The sequence below is a fragment of the Zophobas morio genome, unplaced genomic scaffold (assembly GCF_036711695.1).
Source record: "Zophobas morio isolate AGI-343-1 ecotype UQ-CSIRO unplaced genomic scaffold, CSIRO_AGI_Zmor_V1 ptg000002l, whole genome shotgun sequence".
Lineage (NCBI taxonomy): Eukaryota > Metazoa > Arthropoda > Insecta > Coleoptera > Tenebrionidae > Zophobas > Zophobas morio.
The window spans coordinates 15,796,530-15,818,863 of NW_026972107.1; the positions used below are offsets into that span (position 1 = coordinate 15,796,530).

General features: G+C 34.2%; 5 protein-coding genes across 7 annotated transcripts; 4 read left to right on the forward strand and 1 right to left on the reverse strand.

Annotated features, from left to right (window-relative positions):
- Positions 1-708: 708 nt before the first annotated feature.
- LOC135128878 (lipid storage droplets surface-binding protein 2-like) lies at positions 709-2,694 on the forward strand. 3 transcript variants are annotated; one of them, XM_064055955.1, is made up of 4 exons: positions 709-818; positions 1,600-1,732; positions 1,782-1,979; positions 2,067-2,694. In XM_064055955.1, exons 2-4 carry the CDS (start codon positions 1,607-1,609, stop codon positions 2,451-2,453), a joined length of 711 nt encoding a protein of 236 aa, XP_063912025.1. In that variant the 5' UTR covers positions 709-818; positions 1,600-1,606; the 3' UTR covers positions 2,454-2,694. The 3 variants fall into 3 exon arrangements, with proteins under 3 accessions (XP_063912025.1, XP_063912040.1, XP_063912032.1); XM_064055970.1 differs by having other exon boundaries at positions 2,079-2,694; XM_064055962.1 differs by lacking the exon at positions 709-818 and adding an exon at positions 1,293-1,460.
- Positions 2,695-6,491: 3,797 nt separating this feature from the next.
- On the forward strand, positions 6,492-9,535 carry LOC135128856 (cytochrome P450 4g15). The gene is made up of 5 exons (XM_064055937.1): positions 6,492-6,767; positions 7,786-8,166; positions 8,221-8,946; positions 8,998-9,183; positions 9,238-9,535. The coding sequence occupies exons 1-5, from the start codon at positions 6,551-6,553 to the stop codon at positions 9,408-9,410; spliced, it is 1,683 nt and encodes a 560-aa protein (XP_063912007.1). The 5' UTR covers positions 6,492-6,550; the 3' UTR covers positions 9,411-9,535.
- A 6,239-nt stretch (positions 9,536-15,774) lies between these two features.
- On the forward strand, positions 15,775-18,264 carry LOC135128907 (uncharacterized). The gene is made up of 3 exons (XM_064055989.1): positions 15,775-16,805; positions 16,861-17,096; positions 18,044-18,264. The coding sequence occupies exons 1-3, from the start codon at positions 15,844-15,846 to the stop codon at positions 18,256-18,258; spliced, it is 1,413 nt and encodes a 470-aa protein (XP_063912059.1). The 5' UTR covers positions 15,775-15,843; the 3' UTR covers positions 18,259-18,264.
- On the reverse strand, positions 18,260-20,306 carry LOC135128896 (uncharacterized). Its single transcript, XM_064055978.1, has 4 exons — positions 20,215-20,306; positions 19,854-20,159; positions 19,504-19,803; positions 18,260-19,453 (listed from the first exon to the last, which is right to left on the reverse strand). The coding sequence occupies exons 2-4, from the start codon at positions 19,980-19,982 to the stop codon at positions 18,437-18,439; spliced, it is 1,446 nt and encodes a 481-aa protein (XP_063912048.1). The 5' UTR covers positions 19,983-20,159; positions 20,215-20,306; the 3' UTR covers positions 18,260-18,436.
- A 103-nt stretch (positions 20,307-20,409) lies between these two features.
- Positions 20,410-22,142, forward strand: LOC135128916 (gastrula zinc finger protein XlCGF46.1-like). Its single transcript, XM_064055996.1, has 3 exons — positions 20,410-20,662; positions 20,710-21,622; positions 21,673-22,142. The coding sequence occupies exons 1-3, from the start codon at positions 20,558-20,560 to the stop codon at positions 22,017-22,019; spliced, it is 1,365 nt and encodes a 454-aa protein (XP_063912066.1). The 5' UTR covers positions 20,410-20,557; the 3' UTR covers positions 22,020-22,142.
- Positions 22,143-22,334: the final 192 nt, after the last annotated feature.

The window sequence follows — 22,334 nt, forward strand, 5'->3', positions numbered from 1 at the left end:
TTGTAAAGTTATATAAAAAGTATTATATAAGATATAAAACGTTTTTTAGACTTTTACGAAATAACATCCTCTAAAGCAGTTCCATTGTTTTATTCTATTACACCTACAGTAGAGAGTGATAAATGAAGCATTCTCATAGTCCTTACTATACTCCCAGAAAATGTGCCATCAGCACCTAATAATTCTCCAGGGTTGGTGGATAAGAGCAAATTTGTGTCATTATTTTAATTCCAGAGAAATTTAATTTTAGCAACTTTAATAAAGTTTTCCTTCAAGACTTAAGAGTCATGTTAGTGTCATAGCTATTACTACCTAACTCTACCGAACATTGCTCTTTACACTCAAAACCCAGGCCATAGTTCACGCAATTGTGCAACCTCAGAAATAACAATCAGTTATCGAGATGAGTCATTGATGTAGTAAATTCCGTATTTACTCCAGACATTTTCACGACTTAATTTTTATAGACCATGTATTTGGAAAATTTTGTTTCAATTTTTGGCGGTATTTTGCATTTTTCTTGAATAGTGTCGGTCATAATTCGGAAAAATCTAAACAATTACGAAAAACCACGCAACATTTTGTGGAACCGGTATCACAATGGACTTTGACCGGCTTTGGCGTTACTACTGTACTTATGTGGGGTATCATGTGATTCATAATAGACACGTTCAGTACAAGGGACCCCCACTCTTTATCTATATATACTATACCACAACCAGACGACCTTAACTCAGCTCCCAACTGTACGTTGCATCAGAGGGAAGTGTTTGTTTTGTTTAGTGCCTCTAGAACATTCTACCGGTGTGAAATTTCACGTAAGTGTGTTTATTTTATGTTAATATGACAGTAAAGTGTTACAATAAAGGCAAATTACAATTTTTAGTGAAATAGTGCTTCTCTTAAAAGATCAATTCTATTTTTTAATTTTTATTTCACGAAACAAGAAATTCTGTTTGATATTTGCACATATTTGGATTATACACTTGGTGCATAGAGTTTTTATCTATTAACAATTAGTCGATTTATTTGGTGCTAAGTAAGTTTACACACTTTACAAAATCTAATAGCAATTAATGAAAACTAAAAATATTAAAATTCTTCTAAAATCATTTGACCTTTGTGATAATAAAAACATATGTACTAAGTACTGCAGTCATTGGTTAGAGGTTTTATTAATGAACACACTAATTCGACTTAGAAAATCTAAAGAATTAATGGAAACTAAAAGATAAAAATATGTAGGTACTTCTAAAATTCATTTGACCTTTGTGATAATAAAAACACGGCTGTGATAATAAAAACTTTTACGCTGTATTCTTATCTAGTTTTTACGGTGATTATCAGATCAACGTTCCCTTTCCGGCACCAATTTAGTTCGTTAGTCTGTCTCGACTACTTGTAGTTCTCGTGATTGTTATATCGTTAAATCAAAACTTGCTCGAAATTTTTAATATCAAGTAAGTTAGATTATTGATACCGTTCAAATTCCTAAATTTATATTTGATTCACACTCAAGTTTTTGTAACAAACAATCAAAAAGCTATCTTAGTGATTACAGTTAACAAGCTCATTTAATTAGATCTTTTATCATTATAGAGAAAAAATGGCTGATACCCAAGTCACTTCACCCATGAATCCAACTTGCATGGAATCCGTCAACAGGATCGTCAAACTTCCAGTAGTCGAATCTTCCATCAACGCCGCGACCACCGTTTACGAAAAAGTCAAAGTAAGCCCACCAACAAACCATAAAGACGTTTCTAAACTCTACCTTTCAGGAATACAACAGCGTCACCCAGTGGACGTGCAACACCGCAGAAAGTGTCGTCAACAAAGCGGTTGAAGTAGGCAAACCCATCGCTACACCCATAGTTCAAGGCCTAGAAGGACCCATCAAGAAAGTTGACGGTGTTTTTTGTACTGGTCTGGACTACGTGGAAAACAAAGTTCCAGCAGTTAAGCTTCCTCCTGGAGAGGTAAGTTTCTTCTCATGTCATTCATCCAAAATATTTATTCATTCGTCGTCATTGCAATCATCTGACCCCAAAATGACTCTTATTCAGATTCTTTGCCAGATGTACACCACCACGAAAGACTACGTCAACAATACAGTCACCCCCGCAATTGGGGCGGCTTATGCTTACGTCGAACCCGCCGTCAAATCAGCGTACGAAAAAATTGAACCTGCTGTAGAAACAGCGAAGACAGTGGTAGAGCCTGCTGTTGAAAAGGCGAAAGTTATCGTCGAACCCGCTGTTGAAAAGGCGAAAACGCTTGTGGAACCGGCAATTGAGAAAGCGAAGTCAATTGTGGAACCTGCACTAGAGTCTCTTAAAGAATATGGCCAACAGAAATTGGCGGAATTGAACCAGTGTGCCCAAGGACATCCGGAAGGGGATATGGAGTGTGAAGAATGCCAGGCTGCTGCGAGAAACATGGAGGAACACTAAATTATCATAATGTATAGTTATTTATGTTAGTTTTGTACTGTGCTCATTTTTAAGACTGCGTTTTATACTGTATTTAAGTAATGCATGGCTTTTATGGTCTCAAAACTTTGGTAACTACTTTTGAAATTTGTATTTTACTGATGTAAAAAAACAATGGTTTGAGATTACGAATTTTTGTTTTGGGGCTGTAAAAGTAGTGATAGGTAAATCTTAGTATTTTTGAATAAATATTTTTACTCATTTTAAGAGTTTTCTTTGAAATTGAAAAGGTACAACATACATTTTTGTTTTAAAAACAACTTTGTGTGTGGTTAGTATGTAGTAATGGTGGGTCTTTGGTGTTTTATTAATTGAACGAATTAATCCATAATTGACAATACTGATTGAGAGAAACAATTTTATCATTAAAGAATCGTCAATTCCGATAGTTTTGGAGATCATTTGCCTAATAAAAATCTGAACAGACGGCACACAGACTGAACCAGGAGCCAGGAGACCTAATTTTTCATACTCTATGAGTCATGAAGTGTCGAGAAAACATAAAAGTAGTCAATCGCCGTAAACTTTCTGGGAGAGAATTAGAGAGATTATCTGTCTAATAAAGATCCATGACGACAGACAAGCAGACAAACGGACAGACAGACTGACAGACAGGCGGACAGATGGACAGCTAGTATTTAGGAAGTAAAATCTCTGGTATTTAAGAGGTCAAAGCGCTGATTAAGGGGAGATTAATTACGGATTAATTAATTCGAGATTAATTACGGATTAATTCGTTCAATTAATAAAACACTAAAGACCCATTTATTTCTAAACATCATATTCATGTTATTAATTGTCAGATTTCAGAATAATATTTGTTCTGTGCATAACTAGTGTGAGATGTAACATACATTTTTAGTTGTATAGTGTGTCCCATACTTTATGAAGACAACGTACTCGTATAAACACCTGATTTTATGGGAACTGCTTTAGAACTTCTAATAACTACGAGGGCCACTAAATATATTATTTGCCTGACTATGAAACAAAAGACATACGATTTTGTGGATAATTTTATTTTTGAATATAATCACCCCTACATCAACGCACTTGCGCCATTTACTCTCCAATGAATTTATGCCCTTAAAAAAATTTATTCTTGATCGTCAAAAAATAGTAAACTGCTTCTTTTATGCAGTTTTAACAATCTGAATAAATAAAAGTCAGACGGAGCTAGATCAGAACTATAGGGGGGATGATCTACTTCGAAGAACCTGAATTCTTGCACAACGGGCCGCATTATGCACCGTTGAATTTATCGTGCAGCGAAAACGCTTCTCTATTAGCCAAATGTTTCCAAATGATTTCGTGAAATTTCCCTTCGGCACAGTTTTTATTCGGATGTCAGGAATCATGGAACCCATCGGGCAGAGACTTTACTCATGTTCAAATTGTCATGCAATATGGTTATTAATCTAGATTCGGATATTTCTAATGTCCTGCTAATTATCGAAACTTTCAGACGCCGATTCTCGAAGACCATAGCTTCAACTTTTTGAGTCATCTCTGTATCTGTTGCTGGTTTTGGTCTTCCATTTCTGAGGTCGCCTTCGATGGATTCATGTCTCCACCGAAATTATTTAGACAAAATTTTAAACCCGAAATGAAAAATCTAACTTAACTAAAAATTACGGTGTCGGGCTAGAATAAATGGCACTATTTAACGTATCTTAACAAATGGTGTCAACTGTTTTTTTCATGGATAGGTAGATAATATTTCTAGTTGCCCTCGTATATTATATGCATGTATACTGAACATTCTTTAAATCTTACGACTTGATTTGCATAATTTGGGAATGTAATCAGAATTGTAATTTAGTAAAATATCACTGAAAAAGAAATAAGATTTGGAAAATATTTGTTGTTTTTGCACAAAATACCTATTCTGTTTGAAATCTGAAAATGGAGGTACAATAAGAAATTTTTAAAAGCATCTGTCGATTCAGCTAATAAAATGTTTGAAACAATTTCGCTGAAAAACACGTACAAGTTTATAAAAAAAAAAAAAAAAATACGAAAATACTGAAGAAGTTGTAATCTAACTTTTAAAATCTACTATAGAACTGCGTGATCAAAACTTAGTTTTTTTGGATGGAACTGTGTAAAGTAGGCAGTGAGATTTCAAAAATAAAATATAGTTGTAGAGAGCAATCAAGTTATCAAAAAATCTATAAATACAACACTCTGTATAACTGAATATAATTTTATATATTACGTTACTCAGAGAACCGAGGACCATTAATCTTTGATTTTTTTCTACTTATAGTGACTCACCCTGTGTACATTATTTTCATAACACGTAATATTTGAATGGGGTCAAAGCTACAAGTCTACATAATTTGCTTTTAAAATTTTCTGAAATGCGCTCCTCGATTGTTTAAAAGATTTGCAATGAACCTTTATGAAGTACGAGAGGTCACGCATTAGAATCCAATACCTAGTTCAAGCCGCGTTTATTGCACCTTGAAAATACTCACTGTCATTGTATCTTATTAACATGAACAGCAGCTTATTAAAAAAAAAATAATAATAAACCTTAGCTGACAGTCCCAACGAATAAGTGGCATTTATTGTGCTTGAGAGACGAGGAAAATTCTGCCTAAATAATTTACCGTTTTGTTATAACTCAACATTTTACAAATTGAAAGCATGACAATTTGCAGCAATGCTTTTAACAATCAGCAAAATTTGCTGCTGTCCGATTATGTACGATGCTATGTGACGTTTTTAGATCGAGTACCTAACCCAAATAATTTTTACTTTTTACTTTCTGAGCCTAAATTAAGAAAGTATTGTAATAAGGTTGAAGTTTTCTTGACGTCTGTCGTCTGCGTCGAATCTTCGAGGCTACCATTGTTGTCAAATAATATATTTATGTATTTAGAAATATAAAACGCTAACTAATAAACTTTGTCTAATCCTCCCCACCAACAATGTGATTGCGTCACATCAAAACTGTACATAGTAAAAGAGTTTTAAATTGTAGACTTATGGTTTATGAATCCGTGTTGAGTTTTTACCCTAAACATCCAATCAAAATTGTCTAACAACAGTTCGCAATTTAGCTTTAACACTGTAAAACCGAATGCCCTAAAATCTTATTTATTCCTCCCAAAGAATTAATGACGTCATATGTAATATGACATATACATGCAATATATATGTACCTCAAAAAATTAATGAATGAGGCAATTTATTTTATTGATGAAATCAAGAACGGCTCATTTTCCAGAAAATTTGAATATACAGTACTTTCGAAGATACTGTAATTGTTCGTCTGTATTTCAAGGGCAAGAAAAGTTCTGTCTAACTAAATAACATGAGACCAATTTTTTACACAACTGTGTAGTTTGATGAATATTTTTAACTCACCTGTTTTTACATGCATATGTACGAAAAGTCGCGTATTATATTCAAAATTTTGCTAAGTATGCTATCATTAACAAACAATAGAACCTTTTATTGAACTCTGCTGTACAATGTTGTCCACAATGATTTTTTCATATTTTATACACGTAATGATGTTAAATTGGAATTATTTTTACTAAAGTGTTCGAAAGAGTCGGCATTATATTTAAAATTTAAAACTTCCTAGTTAATGTAGTGAGCTTTTTTGGAATTTAAGTCGAAATTTGAACCGTGAAATTTAAATTTTGACGTTTATAGCTAAATTGAGCAAAAATAAATATTTAGCGTAATCATAGCTCTCCTTAATCCTTTAATTAATTGTAGAGTGTTAGTTAATTACTATTTACGCGTTGTGGAAAAATCGGGATTAAAAAAACACAAGTTTCAGTATTTTTCCAGTGTCCGTGGAAACACATACAATATTTTTTTTAACTCGCACTTCCTCTGCCATATTGAGGTCTTACATATTTATTATTAGAATGACCAATTATACGAAGCAAATGTCGGCCCATTGTGTTTTATTTATGAGGAAAACTCCAATGGAAAAAATTCTTACGTCAAACACTACGGATATAAATGGTACCCGCGGAATTAAGTGTACACTTCGGTGGGACATTCACTAGTTTATAGTTAGTTCTTGATTGACAATGTCGACGACAGTGCCAACTCCAAACATCACAGCCCCTACTGGAATTACTTCAGTATCAAATGTATTTTATTTTCTGCTTATCCCGACAATTCTGCTATGGTACGCTTACTGGAGGATCTCCAAGAGACACATGTTGGAATTAGCCGCCAAATTACCGGGACCTCCGGGCTTACCCATCATCGGCAACGCTTTAGACTTGATCGGAAAGCCACACCGTATGTATTATACATTTTATATTTAATTTTCATTTGGTATAACACTACTTTAATTTTTTGATGTTTTTATACGGTGTAATATATATATATATATTTTTTGGCTAAAACGATTTTAATAATCAGATTAGTAGAAACAAAATAATTGTATACACACTTACGAAATTAGTTCTTGGAAAGCTTTGAGAGAATATGTGTATTTAGAGTAACATACTCGTATACAACGAACACATAAAAAATAATTTAAAATTAACCGGATTCAAACCGTGCATTTTTTGCTACAGTTTAGGAACAAGCTTGAAGTTATGACGTCACTAATATTTTTTTGTATTAAAAAAACAACAATTAAATACTGTGATATATAATTTTGACGCTTAAGTAAAGTCTGTATCGAAACAATTCATCAATGTTCGAAAAAATATTTAAAAATGTTTTAGTTCGCCTTAGTTGCTTACATGTCGCTGCTGTTTAAAGATACCACAGAAATGCAAAGATTCCAGTTAAATCTATTTAAAAAAGTCGTCAATTTATTATCGTTTGTAAAGCGTGTTAAAAAATTCATTTAAAAATTTAGCACTGACGTCAGAAGCTTAACACAATTAAAATATTCCACAATTGTTTCGAAAATATAATTGTTCATAAAAAGCTTGACCGGTTCTAGCGTTTTGGTCCAATTATATCATATTAAAATATTCCGGAATTATTTTTAAATGACTGTATACAAAAAGTTTGACCGCTTTGACGGTTTTTGTCAAATAATATTGCTCTTTTTTCCCTTGGATTTTCCCACGTACACAAACACATTGTGTAATTAATTTAAATATTCTGCTTGTTGAATCTTTTCTAAAAAAAAGTGCTACTTGCATAACAATTTATTTAAAGGTCATCCACATTTTCTGAAATTATAAATTTGTAGTTAGACTAGAACAAAGAGGTCACATTTTATGTCAATGTTTACGATGTAGTCGTATTATTTTAATCGTAATGCTTTATTTTTCGCAACTCTCACTTTCTTGTTTAGAGGTCTTCAACCACGTTTACCAGAAATCGTTTGAATACCAAAAAGTCGTCAGGCTATGGGCAGGGACCAAGTTGTTGGTGTTCTTAACCGACCCTCGCGACGTCGAACTGATTTTAAGCAGTTATGAACACATCGACAAATCCTCCGAGTACAGATTCTTCAAACCATGGTTGGGTGATGGTCTCTTAATCTCTAGCGGACAAAAATGGAAAGCTCACCGCAAACTAATTGCCCCAACTTTCCATTTAAATGTTCTCAAGTCGTTCATCGACTTATTCAATGCCAACAGCCGCCATACTGTTAAAAAGTTGGAAAAAGAAATTGGAAAGGAATTTGATTGTCACGATTACATGTCAGAGGCAACGGTAGAAATTCTATTAGGTAAGATTTTTTTTTCAACCAAAATAAACACCTTTAAGTGCTTTAATCAAATAGAAACCGCGATGGGAGTAAGCAAGAAAACGCAGGACCAAAGTGGCTACGACTACGCACTGGCTGTAATGAAAATGTGCGACATATTACATCTTCGTCACACGAAATTCTGGCTGAGACCTGACGTTATTTTCAACAGAACGAGTTACGCAAAATATCAGGAAAGCCTTATCAACACCATTCACAGCCTCACGCGTAAAGTCATCAAACGCAAACGGGCCGATTTTGCGAAAGGAATCCGCGGTTCGACCGCTGAAGTTCCCCTAGAACTACAAACCAAGAGTCATGATAAAGTCGAATCAAAAACTGTGGTTGAAGGGTTGTCGTATGGGCAAAGCGCCGGCTTGAAGGACGATCTTGATGTTGACGACAACGATATTGGAGAAAAGAAGAGAATGGCTTTCTTGGATTTGATGATCGAGGCTTCTCAAAATGGCGTTGTTATTAACGACGAAGAAATCAAGGAACAAGTCGACACAATTATGTTTGAAGGACATGACACGACGGCAGCTGGTAGCAGCTTTTTCTTGTCAGTGATGGGAGTTCATCAAGATATTCAAGAAAAAGTAGTACAGGAACTGTACGATATTTTTGGAGATTCAGACAGACCTGCCACTTTCGCTGATACTTTGGAGATGAAATTTTTGGAACGTTGTTTGATGGAAACTTTGCGTATGTTCCCGCCTGTGCCTGTTATTGCACGTCAGCTTAATCAAGATCTTAAATTAGGTACTACTGGAAAAAGTATGTAGTTTACAGGTCTAAACTAATTTCTTGCAGTTTCTACCGACTGCATCGTTCCTGCCGGTTGTACTGTGGTCATTGCAACTTTCAAAGTTCATCGTCTGGAAGAATATTACCCAAATCCTGATAAATTCGATCCTGATAATTTCCTTCCAGAGCGTACAGCAAACAGACATTATTATTCATTTATTCCGTTTAGTGCTGGACCTCGCAGCTGTGTTGGTGAGTTATTTAAAAAAAAGAAAATGTCTGCACAGACTGATTCTTTTTGTCTAGGTCGCAAATATGCCATGTTGAAACTGAAAATTCTTCTTTCTACCATTCTGAGGAACTATCGTGTCTACTCAGATTTAAAAGAAAAAGATTTCCAACTGCAAGGCGATATTATCCTCAAACGTGCCGAAGGGTTCAGGGTGCGATTAGAACCAAGAAAAATGACGAAGGCATAATTCTGTTATATTTAACAAAATATTGATGTATTAGCACAAAGCTGTATATTTTTAGCACAAAATGTGGGATTATTTAATTGTGTAGTTTAAGAATAGAGGTAGTTGACGAACATTGCAATTTAAAAGTTTTTTTAACTGTGTCTAACCAACACTAATCAAAAGCAATGACCTCCGTAAACGCGATGTCACCTTTCTATAATTTGAAACAAGTGAGCGTGTAGACAATTAAACTGCATATAATAGAAGTTAAATGCCACAAACTTAACAGGAAATAAACAAAGCGCTGGTATTGTATTCGGTTGAAACTATTTTAAATATGCAGTATTATTTATTTTTGACCGGAAAATGTTCCATATTTTTATTGTTGATAGTTTGCTCCTTTAACTTCAATTGCATATTGTTTTCATGAAAAAACAAGTAGGACACAAAATTCTTCAAATATTTTGTTTGGAAGGCGATAATTGTGGTTTATTAGTTTAGTAAGTGTTCCGGGTGATGCTGGGGTCGTTGCTTTGAACTTGTTGGCGTTTCCAAAGACACGTTCTGTTTTAAACTCGCTTTGAAGTTGAGAGCAGCATCTATTTTGCCTACATTTTAGCACTATGTAAACATCTTTTAAAAGTAATAATAGTAGTCAGAAAATAAACATGTGGTTATCTTTATTTTAACGTAATAGTAACCATTCCTATCGAGAGTTATGTATAAGTTGTTGATAATGAAAGTGCCAAATGCTAATTAAATTGTAAAATAACATAAATTTCTCAACAATGGTAATAATTAACATAACAGACCGTAAGTTCTGGAACAGTTTTCCAACATCCACTGTAATCTGAGGTTTCTAATTTTTAAATTTGCAACATGAAAATGTTATTGGATGATCCGCTACTTCTGAGGTAGGTATGTTGTTCAAGTGTGACCACTAAAACGCGTAAGTTTGTTTATTTATATGACAAGTACCCTTAAGGTTATATGTGATTTTGTAACTTTTGATATAATTTTGACCATATAACATAGAAAAAATATGAACTAAGACTATTATAACTCCAGTGATCAAATTTTGACTTTAAAAGGCATCCATACTTTAAGTTTGGAATGTTCTTGTAAGATAGAGAGAACAACTGTTGATATGGTAGCAATTTTTCCCTCAAAGTTCTGCAAGAAGTTTCGACAAACTTCTTTTCTGTTCCTTGAGGTCGAATGATAGTTTGCTAATGAGTTAATGAAAAATATTTCATAGATTTTAGTCACGTCTTATTTAAAAATGGCAGTGTATCACTGCCAGAGATAATCTTTTTTTTAATAACGTACATTAAATAAAATCGAAAATATTTCATTTTTTCACTTTAGTTATTTATTACAGATACATCAGTAAGCACAATAAAAAAAATCCCCATTTTTGGAAAAATGTACTTGCATAAAACGTTTAATAAATTGTAAACAAAAACAAGATCGTGAGAGAAAGCACGATAAGTAAAAACACTATATATGTCGACGACCTCTACGTTTGTTCAGTGGTCATGAATCATATCTTGTAAAGAGATATTTAAATTAACTTTTCGTTGTCACTGACAGATATAAAACTTTCAATCTACACGAAATTTTAAATCGACGTGAAAGTATAATTTCTTATGTATTTTATAAGTCTATAACTATAGGTCGACGAATAATCAATTAAAGTGAAATGGCCGGTAATTATGTAGTTCAATAAGAAACTGTGATTTTTATATAATTACTAAAAATAACGTTGCAACATTTATTTTTGCTTTCTCATACATACAAGGAAAATGATGGAAACCTTGAAACACTGAATGGGGGTATTTTATTTACATACATTTTATATAGTTAATATTGTTACCTATTATTATTATTATTATTATTATTATGAGTAATCCCTCAACAGGCTGAGAGCCCAATTACTGAGGAATAAAAACTAGAAAATAAAGGCAAAAACAACTAAGTTAATATAGAATTAGACACTGAAAAACTGCTTAATTTTTGCCGGCGAAGTACTAAATATATCAATTTCCGATTCCACCTCTCCATAGTTTTGAAGCATTTGATATACTGGAGACGATTTCAATATGTTTGTTCTTGGGACAGGCATATGCAACAAAGAATATGATCTTAAACCTGGTTTTAACACACGTAGCTTTAGGATCTTAAGAACCTATACGTTATGTACTTCCAACAACTGTCCGAATGCTACCTACTTTGGATCCATGGAACGCAAATGATATCAAAATGTGACACTTAATTTAAAAAAACTCGCAGTGTTTGGTAAGATTAAACATTTTCAGTATAATACTCAAAAGCAAATGAAATTAAATGAAATGAAATAATTTCAATATTTACACAACCTTTCACTAAGAAAAACAACAATCCAGGTATTGCTCTAAGATTTCACTGTAGTTTTAAAAAAAATAGGTACAAAAGTTAACACTAAAAATTATATTTTTATTTAACCCTTTGCAACTTAAACTCTGTTCATATAAGTCTGAAAAAAGTCCTTCAGTGATCAGTGATCCTAATCACTTATCAGATACCTATAAATTACTGGTTGTCATTTAGAGTTGTTGGTTGCGCGCGCACTTAGTACTTGTCTGATTCTCAAAAGGTGCCTTTTCAGTTAAAGAGAATAGCGTGTCTTAATAGTGCAAAAACTGCGTAACCTTCACGACAATTACAATTTTAGCGTAGATGTAGACGGATTTCGCAGACACTTCACATTACAAGATTACACCACCATTTCACCTTACTCCTTTCTTTCTATCCCTTTCTCTCACTCTTTCACTACCAAAATACAAAAATTACTAGACTAGTTACACAAGTACCAATATACATCACGTTTTGCAGTTAAAGTTACATTAAGATAATTAATCTCAACACTCCTTCTTAATTATTTTACAACGCAGTGATTCAAACAAGTTTCGTGGGAGGGGCTTTGTGAATATCGTACTGTGAGAGCGATACTCACGTAACTCAAAAAGACCATGTTTTGAGTAATGATGATTTAAAATTCCCAAGTGTTTATTATATATTATTTGTATCTTATATACCGAAGGCTTCGAAATACATTATAGTCGTATTGTCACTCTATTATTAATCGTATTTTTATTCCTTTAGAGTAGAACCTTCTACTCGTTATAGAAAACAAGAAATTTTGACTTACGTGACTATTCCACTGGTACACAATATCAAAAATTTAAGACAAAAGCAAACTAGCAACACATTGTAATGAAAAAAATATAACAAAACACAAAACGATGACAGTATTAATTCATTCAACATCTACTATGGCTAAATTGTTATAAAATGTGTTATAATTTTATTTAATTCGTTTTTTTTATACATAATTGATTCAGTCCATCGTATTTTTTTACGTATTGCTAAAGGACCTTCATAAATATTGTTTAATCATTTTCATTTAAGTCTGATGCCGCCGTTGTCGTGATGTTCGGGAATTGATTGACTATTATTTCCTGATATATTTCCTTTCTATACGAAGTTACAAAATTCCATCGGAATTTTTGACAAATTTTAAATTTTTTATTTCGCTCTAATTAACTTTACTACCTTTCCTATTCAAAGAAAAATTGATTTCCATGTTTTCGGTCAATTCTTAGTTATATCAGTAGAGATTGTGCATTTGTTGTGTTCAATTTGTACCTAAATTAGTAGGAGTATCAGATTATTATCAACATCGACTGAAATCTCATAGCTTCATAGCTTACGTGCATTTCACTTATTTTTGAGATACGGCAGTCTTGCATTAAGTGCACACGTAATTTTCGGAAATGCAATACAAACATTTTGCTGAATTTGAGCATTACGCAACTATTAAAAACCGTTTATGCTTACATATACTAAAACTACATTAACTTGTTTATGCATTAATGATAAATTTAAGAATTCGGCAAATTTTGACTTACGTGAGTATTGCTCTCACAGTGCGATATGTCAACAAGTTGCTTACCACTATCAACATATTTAAGTGTGATTGTCTTGTTGACATGTTCGTGAAAAAACCTACGTGGGATTTCTATTTTATATGCTTCTTCCCTTTTGTAGTACCTTCATGTGTGTTGTACATCATGTGAATTGCTGCTTGATTGTCGGTAAGTAATTTGATGGATTTATTTTCCTTTACAAATCCAAGTTCCAGACAAATTCTTTTGACCCAACAAACATCATCAGTTGCAGATACGGCCGCTCGGTACTCCGCTTCAGCCATCGAGGTTGCTACCAGACGTTGTTTCTGTGTGTACCAGACAATTGGTCCTCCTCTCATCACAAGTACTCCAGCAGTTTTTGGTCTCAGGTTCTCCACCGTACATACATATTGAAAAACCCTTTTCACCATTCGCCAGTGACTCATCATTGCCTTTCCGTTGAAGAGACTTAGAAAGTTGACAGCAAAACTAATGTCCAGATGGTGGTATGGATTGATCGTTCATTTTGTCCTCTTTTCCTGTTACCACGCCTTTCTCGATAGGAGTTAACTTTGCATTGCACGAATCGAATTTGAAGCGTCGAATAATCTTCTCTGTATATTTTAGGTGACCTATAAAGATGTCTTCTTTGTCAATGCGAATTTCCATTCAGAGAGACATGCGATCTTGCTTTGAACTTGACGGCTGTATCTGATTTCAAATTTGGAGTTGATGATGTCGAGTATCCCTTAGATTTCCTTTTCATCGTAGTCAACGATAAACAAAGTCATCAGGATGGTCTTATCCTTATTATAATATAAACAGGGATCATCATGATCGGTGTTCAGTACTCCTATTTGCTTCTCAAGGAATTTTTAAATCGTATCATGTCATTTCCTCGCAGCCTGTTTCAGTTCATATAATCCTTTCTGTACTTTGCAAACATAGTTGGTGCCATCTTCAAACCCTTCTGGTTGATGCATGTAAATTTCCTCCTCCAGATTGCCGTATAGGAAAGCTGTCTTGATATCAAAGGGAACAAGTGTGATTTTCTGGACTGAACGTTTCCGTATAATCAATTCCTTCTTCCTGTGCAAAACCGCGTGCTACCGGATGTGCTTTCAATCTTCCATGTGCCTTCTCATATAACACCCATCTGCATGTCAACGGTCGAACTCCTTCAGGGCACTTCACAAGTTTCCAGGTCTTCATTTGTGTAAGAGAATTAAATTCCTCTTGCATCTCACGCTTCCATTTGTGATCCTTCAGTGCCTCGTTGACAGTGATGTCCTGAATTTCTCCTATCAAGGCTACATTTGTACTTCAGCCGGTGCGGTATTGATATCGCTGAAGTCCTCGTCTTGTCAGAGGTGCTGTTTCATCTTCAGTAATTTTGCCTTCAAGATTTCCCTGTCCTTGATCTTCATCCTCCAGACTCTCACTCTCATCCTCAAGACTTGTATCAGACTCGCATTCTTCATCTTCATGACCTGCATCAGTCTTTCCAGATGTTATTGGCACATCTCCTATATCTTAAGAACGTATGCCTGATTCCTCGCTCCACCAAAAGCTAACTTGTGATTTTGTTCTTTATTTCAGTTCCATGATCCGACCTCAGTTCCTTCACCTTCCTTCCAAATTGATTTTCCACTTGTATCAGAAATATCTTCAGTTTGTCCGGAGTTTCATTCTTCGACTTCAGATAGTAAACGGTTCGAAAGTGGGAATAATCATCCTTAAACATCAGGAAATAATTCGCTTCTCCGATCGACGTGACGTTCATTTCTCCATGATCTACCTGAACTAGATCTACTAATGTTTGAGCTGCTACCTTCTCATTTTTGGGATGTGAAATTCAGTGTTGTTTCCCATAAATGCATCCTTCACAGACTCGGTTGTTCCAGTCGTACTTGATGTTACTTCTGTCCAGAATGTCGTTGACGTACCTCAGATTCTGGTGTGCAAGCCTCTCATGCCAGATAACAATTGAGGTTGCAATCAGACTGGTCTTCTGATTGGGTAGTCGGACCATCACTCTATACAAGTTTTCTTCTCGTTACTTAATGTAGTTTAAACCACCTTACATTAATTTCTTTGAATTGATCTAATTTTGTGTTCTCTATGATTTTTTGGGTTAAAGTGGATTCGCTCTAGTTAATTCCATACTCATGAAATCATGTTGTGTAAAGCAAGCTGAAGCAGGAACCAATCAAAACACAACATTTAGTTTTCCTCAGCGAGGGGACTGAAAAACACTGAAAACCATGACACTATATCTATTAGATATATCGTTGAAAACCCTTAATAAATTACTCAATTTAGTACAAAGTTGAGCTTTATTCAACTTTCAATTTTTTTGTTAAGTTACAATAGATCTCCTGTTGCCTAACATTTTAAAAATATTTTCGTGGAATCCACGCAATGTACAACTGTGACATAAGTGACGCATTTCTGAAAACACTTTCAAGTACAAATTTTCCAAAAAGACCAAAACATTACCAACCATGGTGTCGTTTGAAGAACCTGTTTTAGCACTGGAACATGATATGTCGCCTGTAAAAAAAGAACGATTAAAAAGATTACAAAAAGAAATGTTACGAAAAAAATTCAGAGAAAGTTTGCCGGTGTTGAATAAACAGCAAATACGCAAACATCGTCTCCCATATCACGAATCTCTTCTCGCAGATCTAGAAGACAACGGTTTCGTAAACTCTGCAGAATTTATTAAGCAATTAATAGAGCTTCAAGAACGAACCAGAAAGAAATCTGGTCCTGGAACTGTCGTCTGGTTGAGACCACAATTAAAATATTCTAAATCAACTCTTGACGTGCTAGTTAAATGTCTAACCACTGCAGAAACAGCCCATAACGAAGACAAAGTGGGTTTGGAATGGGATGAAATGTTGCACTTGGCTGCTCAGTACGCTTTTGGTTCGGAGGATTGGTGGTGGTTGGGAGAGCAGCTCTTGTATCAGTGTGTTTCGATTGAATACCCTGACGAATTCAACAAACAAGAAGCTATTGCTTATTTCATCATAGGCAAGTACTTGGTAGAAAAGGGTAAGAAAATGGAACCCGGTAGGTATTACCTCGACCTTGCAAGAGTCATGTCGAAAGGAAAATCATGGACATGTTCTAAAATTTTGGGCAAGCGGCAAGATATAGTGTTTATTGAATCTTGTAGATTATTGTATAGTGTCTTGATAGAAGAGGCCGTGTTGATTATGAAAACAGATCCAAAAAAAGCTCTTGAAATTTGCAACGTTGCTCGAAAACGAGCAGCCGAAGCGTGTGATCATAACAACGAATATGAAGCTTCGCTGTTGAGAGGGAGATGCGAATTGCTTTTAAATCGTTCACTAGATGCCATCGCCACTGTGTTGAAAACGCTACATCGTACAGTTCGTCGTGGTTTTGTAAAAGGAATATGTGAAGCTAAAATTGCTTTGGCGCTAGCGTACCTCCAGTAAAAACTAATGTAATAGGTATATTTTACATTTACTTATGTGCTGCTGTTGTAGACACGGAAAAACAGTAGAATGTTTGGTATGTTTAAAGGATTTGAAAAAATTAGCAAAAGAACATAATCTCGTGTTTTATGTGGCGCAAGCGTACAGATTTATGGGAGAATATTTTCTGAATCAGAAGGAACCATCTGAAGCTACGCCATTACTAATGCACGGATTTTTTTTGTTTCATGACATCGAAGATATGAGGAGAGGAGAAAAAGTGAGAACGTGGGCAGCAATTTCAGCAGGTTCGTCTATTATCGTAAAGTACACCAAAGTAAAGACTTTAGATGCTTTAGATATAAAAAAAATATGGGTGAGATGGGTTAAACAACTGACTGTGACTGCGTGCGCAACAGATAAGGTGTAAGGTTAGATAGGCTGATTTATAAGTAACCCTTTGACCTCCTTGGTGAACAAACTCTAAGTAACTCTGTTTTGATGGCTCAGCGTTTTACATAATTCGAACTTATAATAAAACGGCGTGCGCGTGACCTAAACTGCAGTCAATTTGTCCAGTGGTCCAGTTCAACAGTGAATGCTTGATATCCCAATCAAGGAATTTATTGTCGTAAATACCGTAAAATAGCCAAAACCAAATCTATAGTTGACTGAACGTAGTGAAATAAGAACCCAACCTGGAGCTTGGAGATAACCCGCCTAAAACAGTCTCCGGGTCAAACGGTATCAGTCCTTAATAGACAAATGCAGATTAGCGTTGTATCAGCTTCAAAATAATTTTAAAAGTTGTACCTACGTGAAATTTCAATGAAATTTTTTTTAGTACGTTTTCAGAGATTTTTTGACGTACAGACACACCGACGGAAACGTGCGATCGACTTTTTCATTATAGTCTATGACCTGTGAAATGCGACCAATCACTTTTGGAAGTATTTTTTATTTATTTTATTAATTAGTATAAATAGCATTGCTATAAAAACATCGATGTCACAGTACTGACAAATGTAATAGTGTACGTTACAATTCCGTATGTATTCATTACATTCAGACAGACTACTAAGAAACTTTGACTGATCAAGCATTACAAACTTTGAGCTTAAATTTTTGTAGAATTTGCGTTTTTTCTTCAACAGTACAAAATAGTCACTTCTAGTGTCAAAATTTAAATTTAATTACTTCTGTTATCTGTAAATCTGGGTACTAAAATATGTACAACAAATCTTTGTTATTTTAGGTGAAGAACTATTTCCTGCTTTCATTGAATTAATACAAAAGGCAGACAACACTGAAGACGGCCGTGCGTATCTGATGAAGTTAATTGAATGGATTGATGAAAGAAAATTTTTCTGGCTTCACGACACCCAGTTCTCATTTTCTTTTACTGCATCAGGACAAAGTGTCTTCGAGTACACACTAGAAGATGTCGCTCGCTTGACTAATAAAAAATAAATTATATTAATGATAATTTATTTAAAGTATGAACACTAACTAAATACTATCAGTTTAAACGACAAAGCAAAGTCTAACAGAAACAAAATATGCTTTACAATATGAACGATGAGTGTCTTGTGTAAAAAACATTTAGTAATTGATTTGACCAATTGTAAAAATTCTTATGATTAATTCATCAGTTGTTAATTTCATCACTGAAAGTAACTCTTTTCTTTTTCCTTTCTGATCCATTGAGGACATCTGTATCTGAATTACCTTTATTTTTGTCTTTAAGATCATTACTGTCTGAGTCACTTCCTTCACTGCTGGTTTCAGTTTTTGTTTTTTCCACTGTAGTGTTTGATGAGTCTGATGAATTAGAATCTTCGTTTGTGCTTTTTTTGATTTCTTGTTCTTCTGTGGCTTCCACAGCAGGGATAACTGATTTTTCGCCATTGACCACGTCTTCGCTGGGTGGAGTTTCCAGGCTTACATTAGTCTCAACATTTTCAGAGTCTGATTTATCTATTCCATTTTTGTCTAACTCTTCACTCTTTTCTTCTTTGGGTTCTTCAGGCGACTCTGATTGTTCATGTTCATCTGTAGCAGTCTCATCAGTGTTTTCTTCAGGTTTAGTCTCTTCTTTACTTTCTTTTTCATTATCTTCTTGTTTCTCTTCTTTTTCCCCATTGTCTATGAGTTGTGAAACACGACGTTTAGGCACAAGATTTGAAACAATGGCGGATTTGGGAGTTTCTTCTAGTTTCTCTTCTACTTCCTCTGCAGGCTCAGTTGTCTCAACTTGAGAAAGTCTTCTTTTAGATTTGGGTTGGTCACTCTTGCTGGACACTTCTTCTGGCTTGCTAATATGATATTCTATCCTACTGCTGCCATCTTTTTCTCCTTTCTTATTCCTTGGCTTTAATTTAATCTTTATAATCGGGCGCATCTTCGGCGTCTCTTTAATGCTAACGTCTTTAGCATTTTTAAGATTAACGTACGCAATCTTTTTGTATAATCTCTTGTCGAGTTTGAGCTCATCATCAACCTGATAATTATAATTACACAACGGTTGCAAGTATGAAAAACAGTTATCAAAAATTTTACGTTTCTTTGAACTTGGGGGTGACTTAGGTAATGATTTTCTTTTAGGAGTATCACCTTGCTTTTGAACTATTTCCTGTGATTTCTTTTTCTGAGTAGCTAGCTGTGGCTGCAAAATATTAGTGTTAAATTTGAATGATGATTAGTGATGTTACTTACAAATTTATACGTCAACTTTGTCTTAAAATTGTATATCGCGTCAAAGTAAAAGAAACATTTGGGACAAGTACACAACGAGTAGTTGTTTGAAGTCAGATATCCTTCCGTTCTTTCTAGGAAATTCTTCCAATTTTTGTCCATCTGCATCAAAGATTTGTCTGTTTTACAAAAACAACAAACTTTCTCGTCACTTGCAGGCAGATCATCTTCAGTACTCAATACGTCTTTTACTTCAATGGCAATTTGTATTTTGTAACAGCATACAACACATATTTTAATTAAACCTTTGATTTTCTGGAACTAAGTTAGTAATAGAAAAAATTGTTATTTTAAATATAATCTCAGCTTACCTCAGCCTCCGGTAAAAAATTTTCATATAAGATATTTGGTAGAAATTTGGAATATTCTTCAGCATCTGAAGAAGTTAATACCCTGGTGTTTTCTGAACATAAACTGCAGACACCTCTTATCAGTTCCATTGCTATCGGCGCAATTAATTAACTAGTGTAGTTTGCGGACTACTGCATATATTTTTAAAATTTCTTTGTACAAAGGCCAGAAACCATACGACAACGACGCTTAAAACGAAAATAAAGACATCATAACCACCGACCCGCCAAATGCCACCATCTTCCTCTCGGAAGCTTCAAACAGTTCTGCCAACAAAAGTACACGTCAAATGTGGAAACGCAGGAAATGAGAATTTTTCACCGATATTGTTTCAAATTGACACCAATTTTGGTGACTGATAGTCCGAAGAGGTTGCGCCGAGTGATACCATACAATTTAACAACCTACCGTTCAAGTTTTCGCTATTTTAAATAACTCACGAAAACAAAGTAAAAAGGAGAAGCTAATGAACTTATTATTTTTGAAGGGAATAGATTTTTTGTGTTGTTACGTTGGCAGCGTGCGGTTGTTTTGATGGATTTGACATATTTGAGTCCCCTTCAGAATATTTTAAAATTGAAGTTGGATATTGATTTAAATCAATTATTAATTGTTTAAAAAGGGGAGCTTTATTTAGAAAAAATCGTTACTTTGGGTATTCGTAATGAATGGGAAGATTTGTAGGTTATGTATGGCGTACCCGTCTATTTGTTTTTCTTTGTTAGAAAACAATTTTTCAGAAATGTTAGAGGCACTTACTTCAATAAAGGTAAAAACTGAAACTATAATTTCAAATTATTGTGATTTCTTTTTTAGGTGAACCCAAATGATGTGGTATCGACTATTTCTTGCATGAAATGTTTACTCAACATAAAACTGGCTTTCAATATCCAACAAAATATTTTGAAAGCTGATAGAAGATTAAGAGAAATGACGCTCTTGAATAATGTTGAAGTAAAGTTAGAAGAATCTGATTGTGTGTTAGATCATGGAAATATAAATAATGTCAGTTTATCCACAGAAGCAAACATTCATAATTTAAATGAATCAGATAAATTAAATTTATCTTGTTCAAATTGCATAATATGTGGCGTTGAAGTAGAAAGCACTTTGTTGGTTAAACATGTTCAAGAACATTTCAGTGATAAGCAGAATTGTGATTGCTGCAATAAATCATTCAATAATATTAGTGAATATAAAGGACATGTTGCTCATAAACATAAACATTGTAAAAACATAAGCCACAGGTGTAAAAAATGTGGCGGAACTTTTCGTTATAAAAGCTTGTATAACATCCACATGAAGCAGGCTCACCAGAATTTGGAAGGTGCAAATACTGAAAAAATATTTCAGTTTGGTTTAAAATCCAAAAAGTCTGTAAAATTACTATTAGAAGCTAAAGTAAAGGAACTTGAAAAAGGTCCTTTCATTTGTAATGTGTGTAAAAAAGAGTTTCAGTTTAAAAGACAACTGATGAATCATACTCACCAAAAAAAGAAATGTCCCATTTGCGAGGCGGAAATTTCAAAAAGCAACTTAAAAAAACACATAGTGAATCACTCTTCAGGTCCCCAAATTTGTGAGCTTTGTGGAGCGAGTTTGAGAAGTTTGGAGAGCTTGAGAGGCCATCTAGCTCATACACATAGTACAGTTATGTACACTTGTGATGAATGTGGTAAGGAGTTTAGAAAAAAGTACCCTTTTCTTCTACACAAGAAGAAACATTCTGGTATGAGATTCATATTCAATAGACTAAATTTTTTTTATTATGATTTTCAGGTGAAAAAGCACATATTTGTGAAACTTGTGGTAAATCTTTCCTCACGTTTTTCTATCTTAATAAGCATATTAAGACGGCACATTTAAAGTTGCGTCCGTTTATTTGTGAATATTGTCACAAAGGCTTTTCCAGCAAATTTGCTCTGAAGACACATATTAGACAGCACACTAATGAGACACCATATAAATGTGAAATTTGTGGTGAGGGCTTCAGACAGAATGTGTCATTAAGAGCACATAGAAAATCAAAACATAACATTGTTGAAGCTAAAACGTGTGCTTGTCCAGTTTGTGGCAAATTATTTGGTTCTGATCAGGCTATTGTTAGTCATATGAGACTGCATTAGTTACATTTATAATTATTTTGGTCATTCATAGAATCCAAAAATCATTGTGCGTTGTTTTTGTTAGTGACTGTGAAGAGTGATATTCGTTAAAAGCTGATTTGAATAACAAATTGTTGTATTGTTGCATTGGAGTTTTATTTTGTTCCCACACTTCTCAATTGCAAATTCCCACATTTTTTATTTAGTGAGATTGAAACCGCCCCGCTTTCTATTATTGGAATGTAAATATTAGTGTGCATTTAATGGGTTTTTAAAGCTAATGAATAACAACTAGCGGGTTTTATTGTCTAATAAATTTAAAACTGATTGGTATTT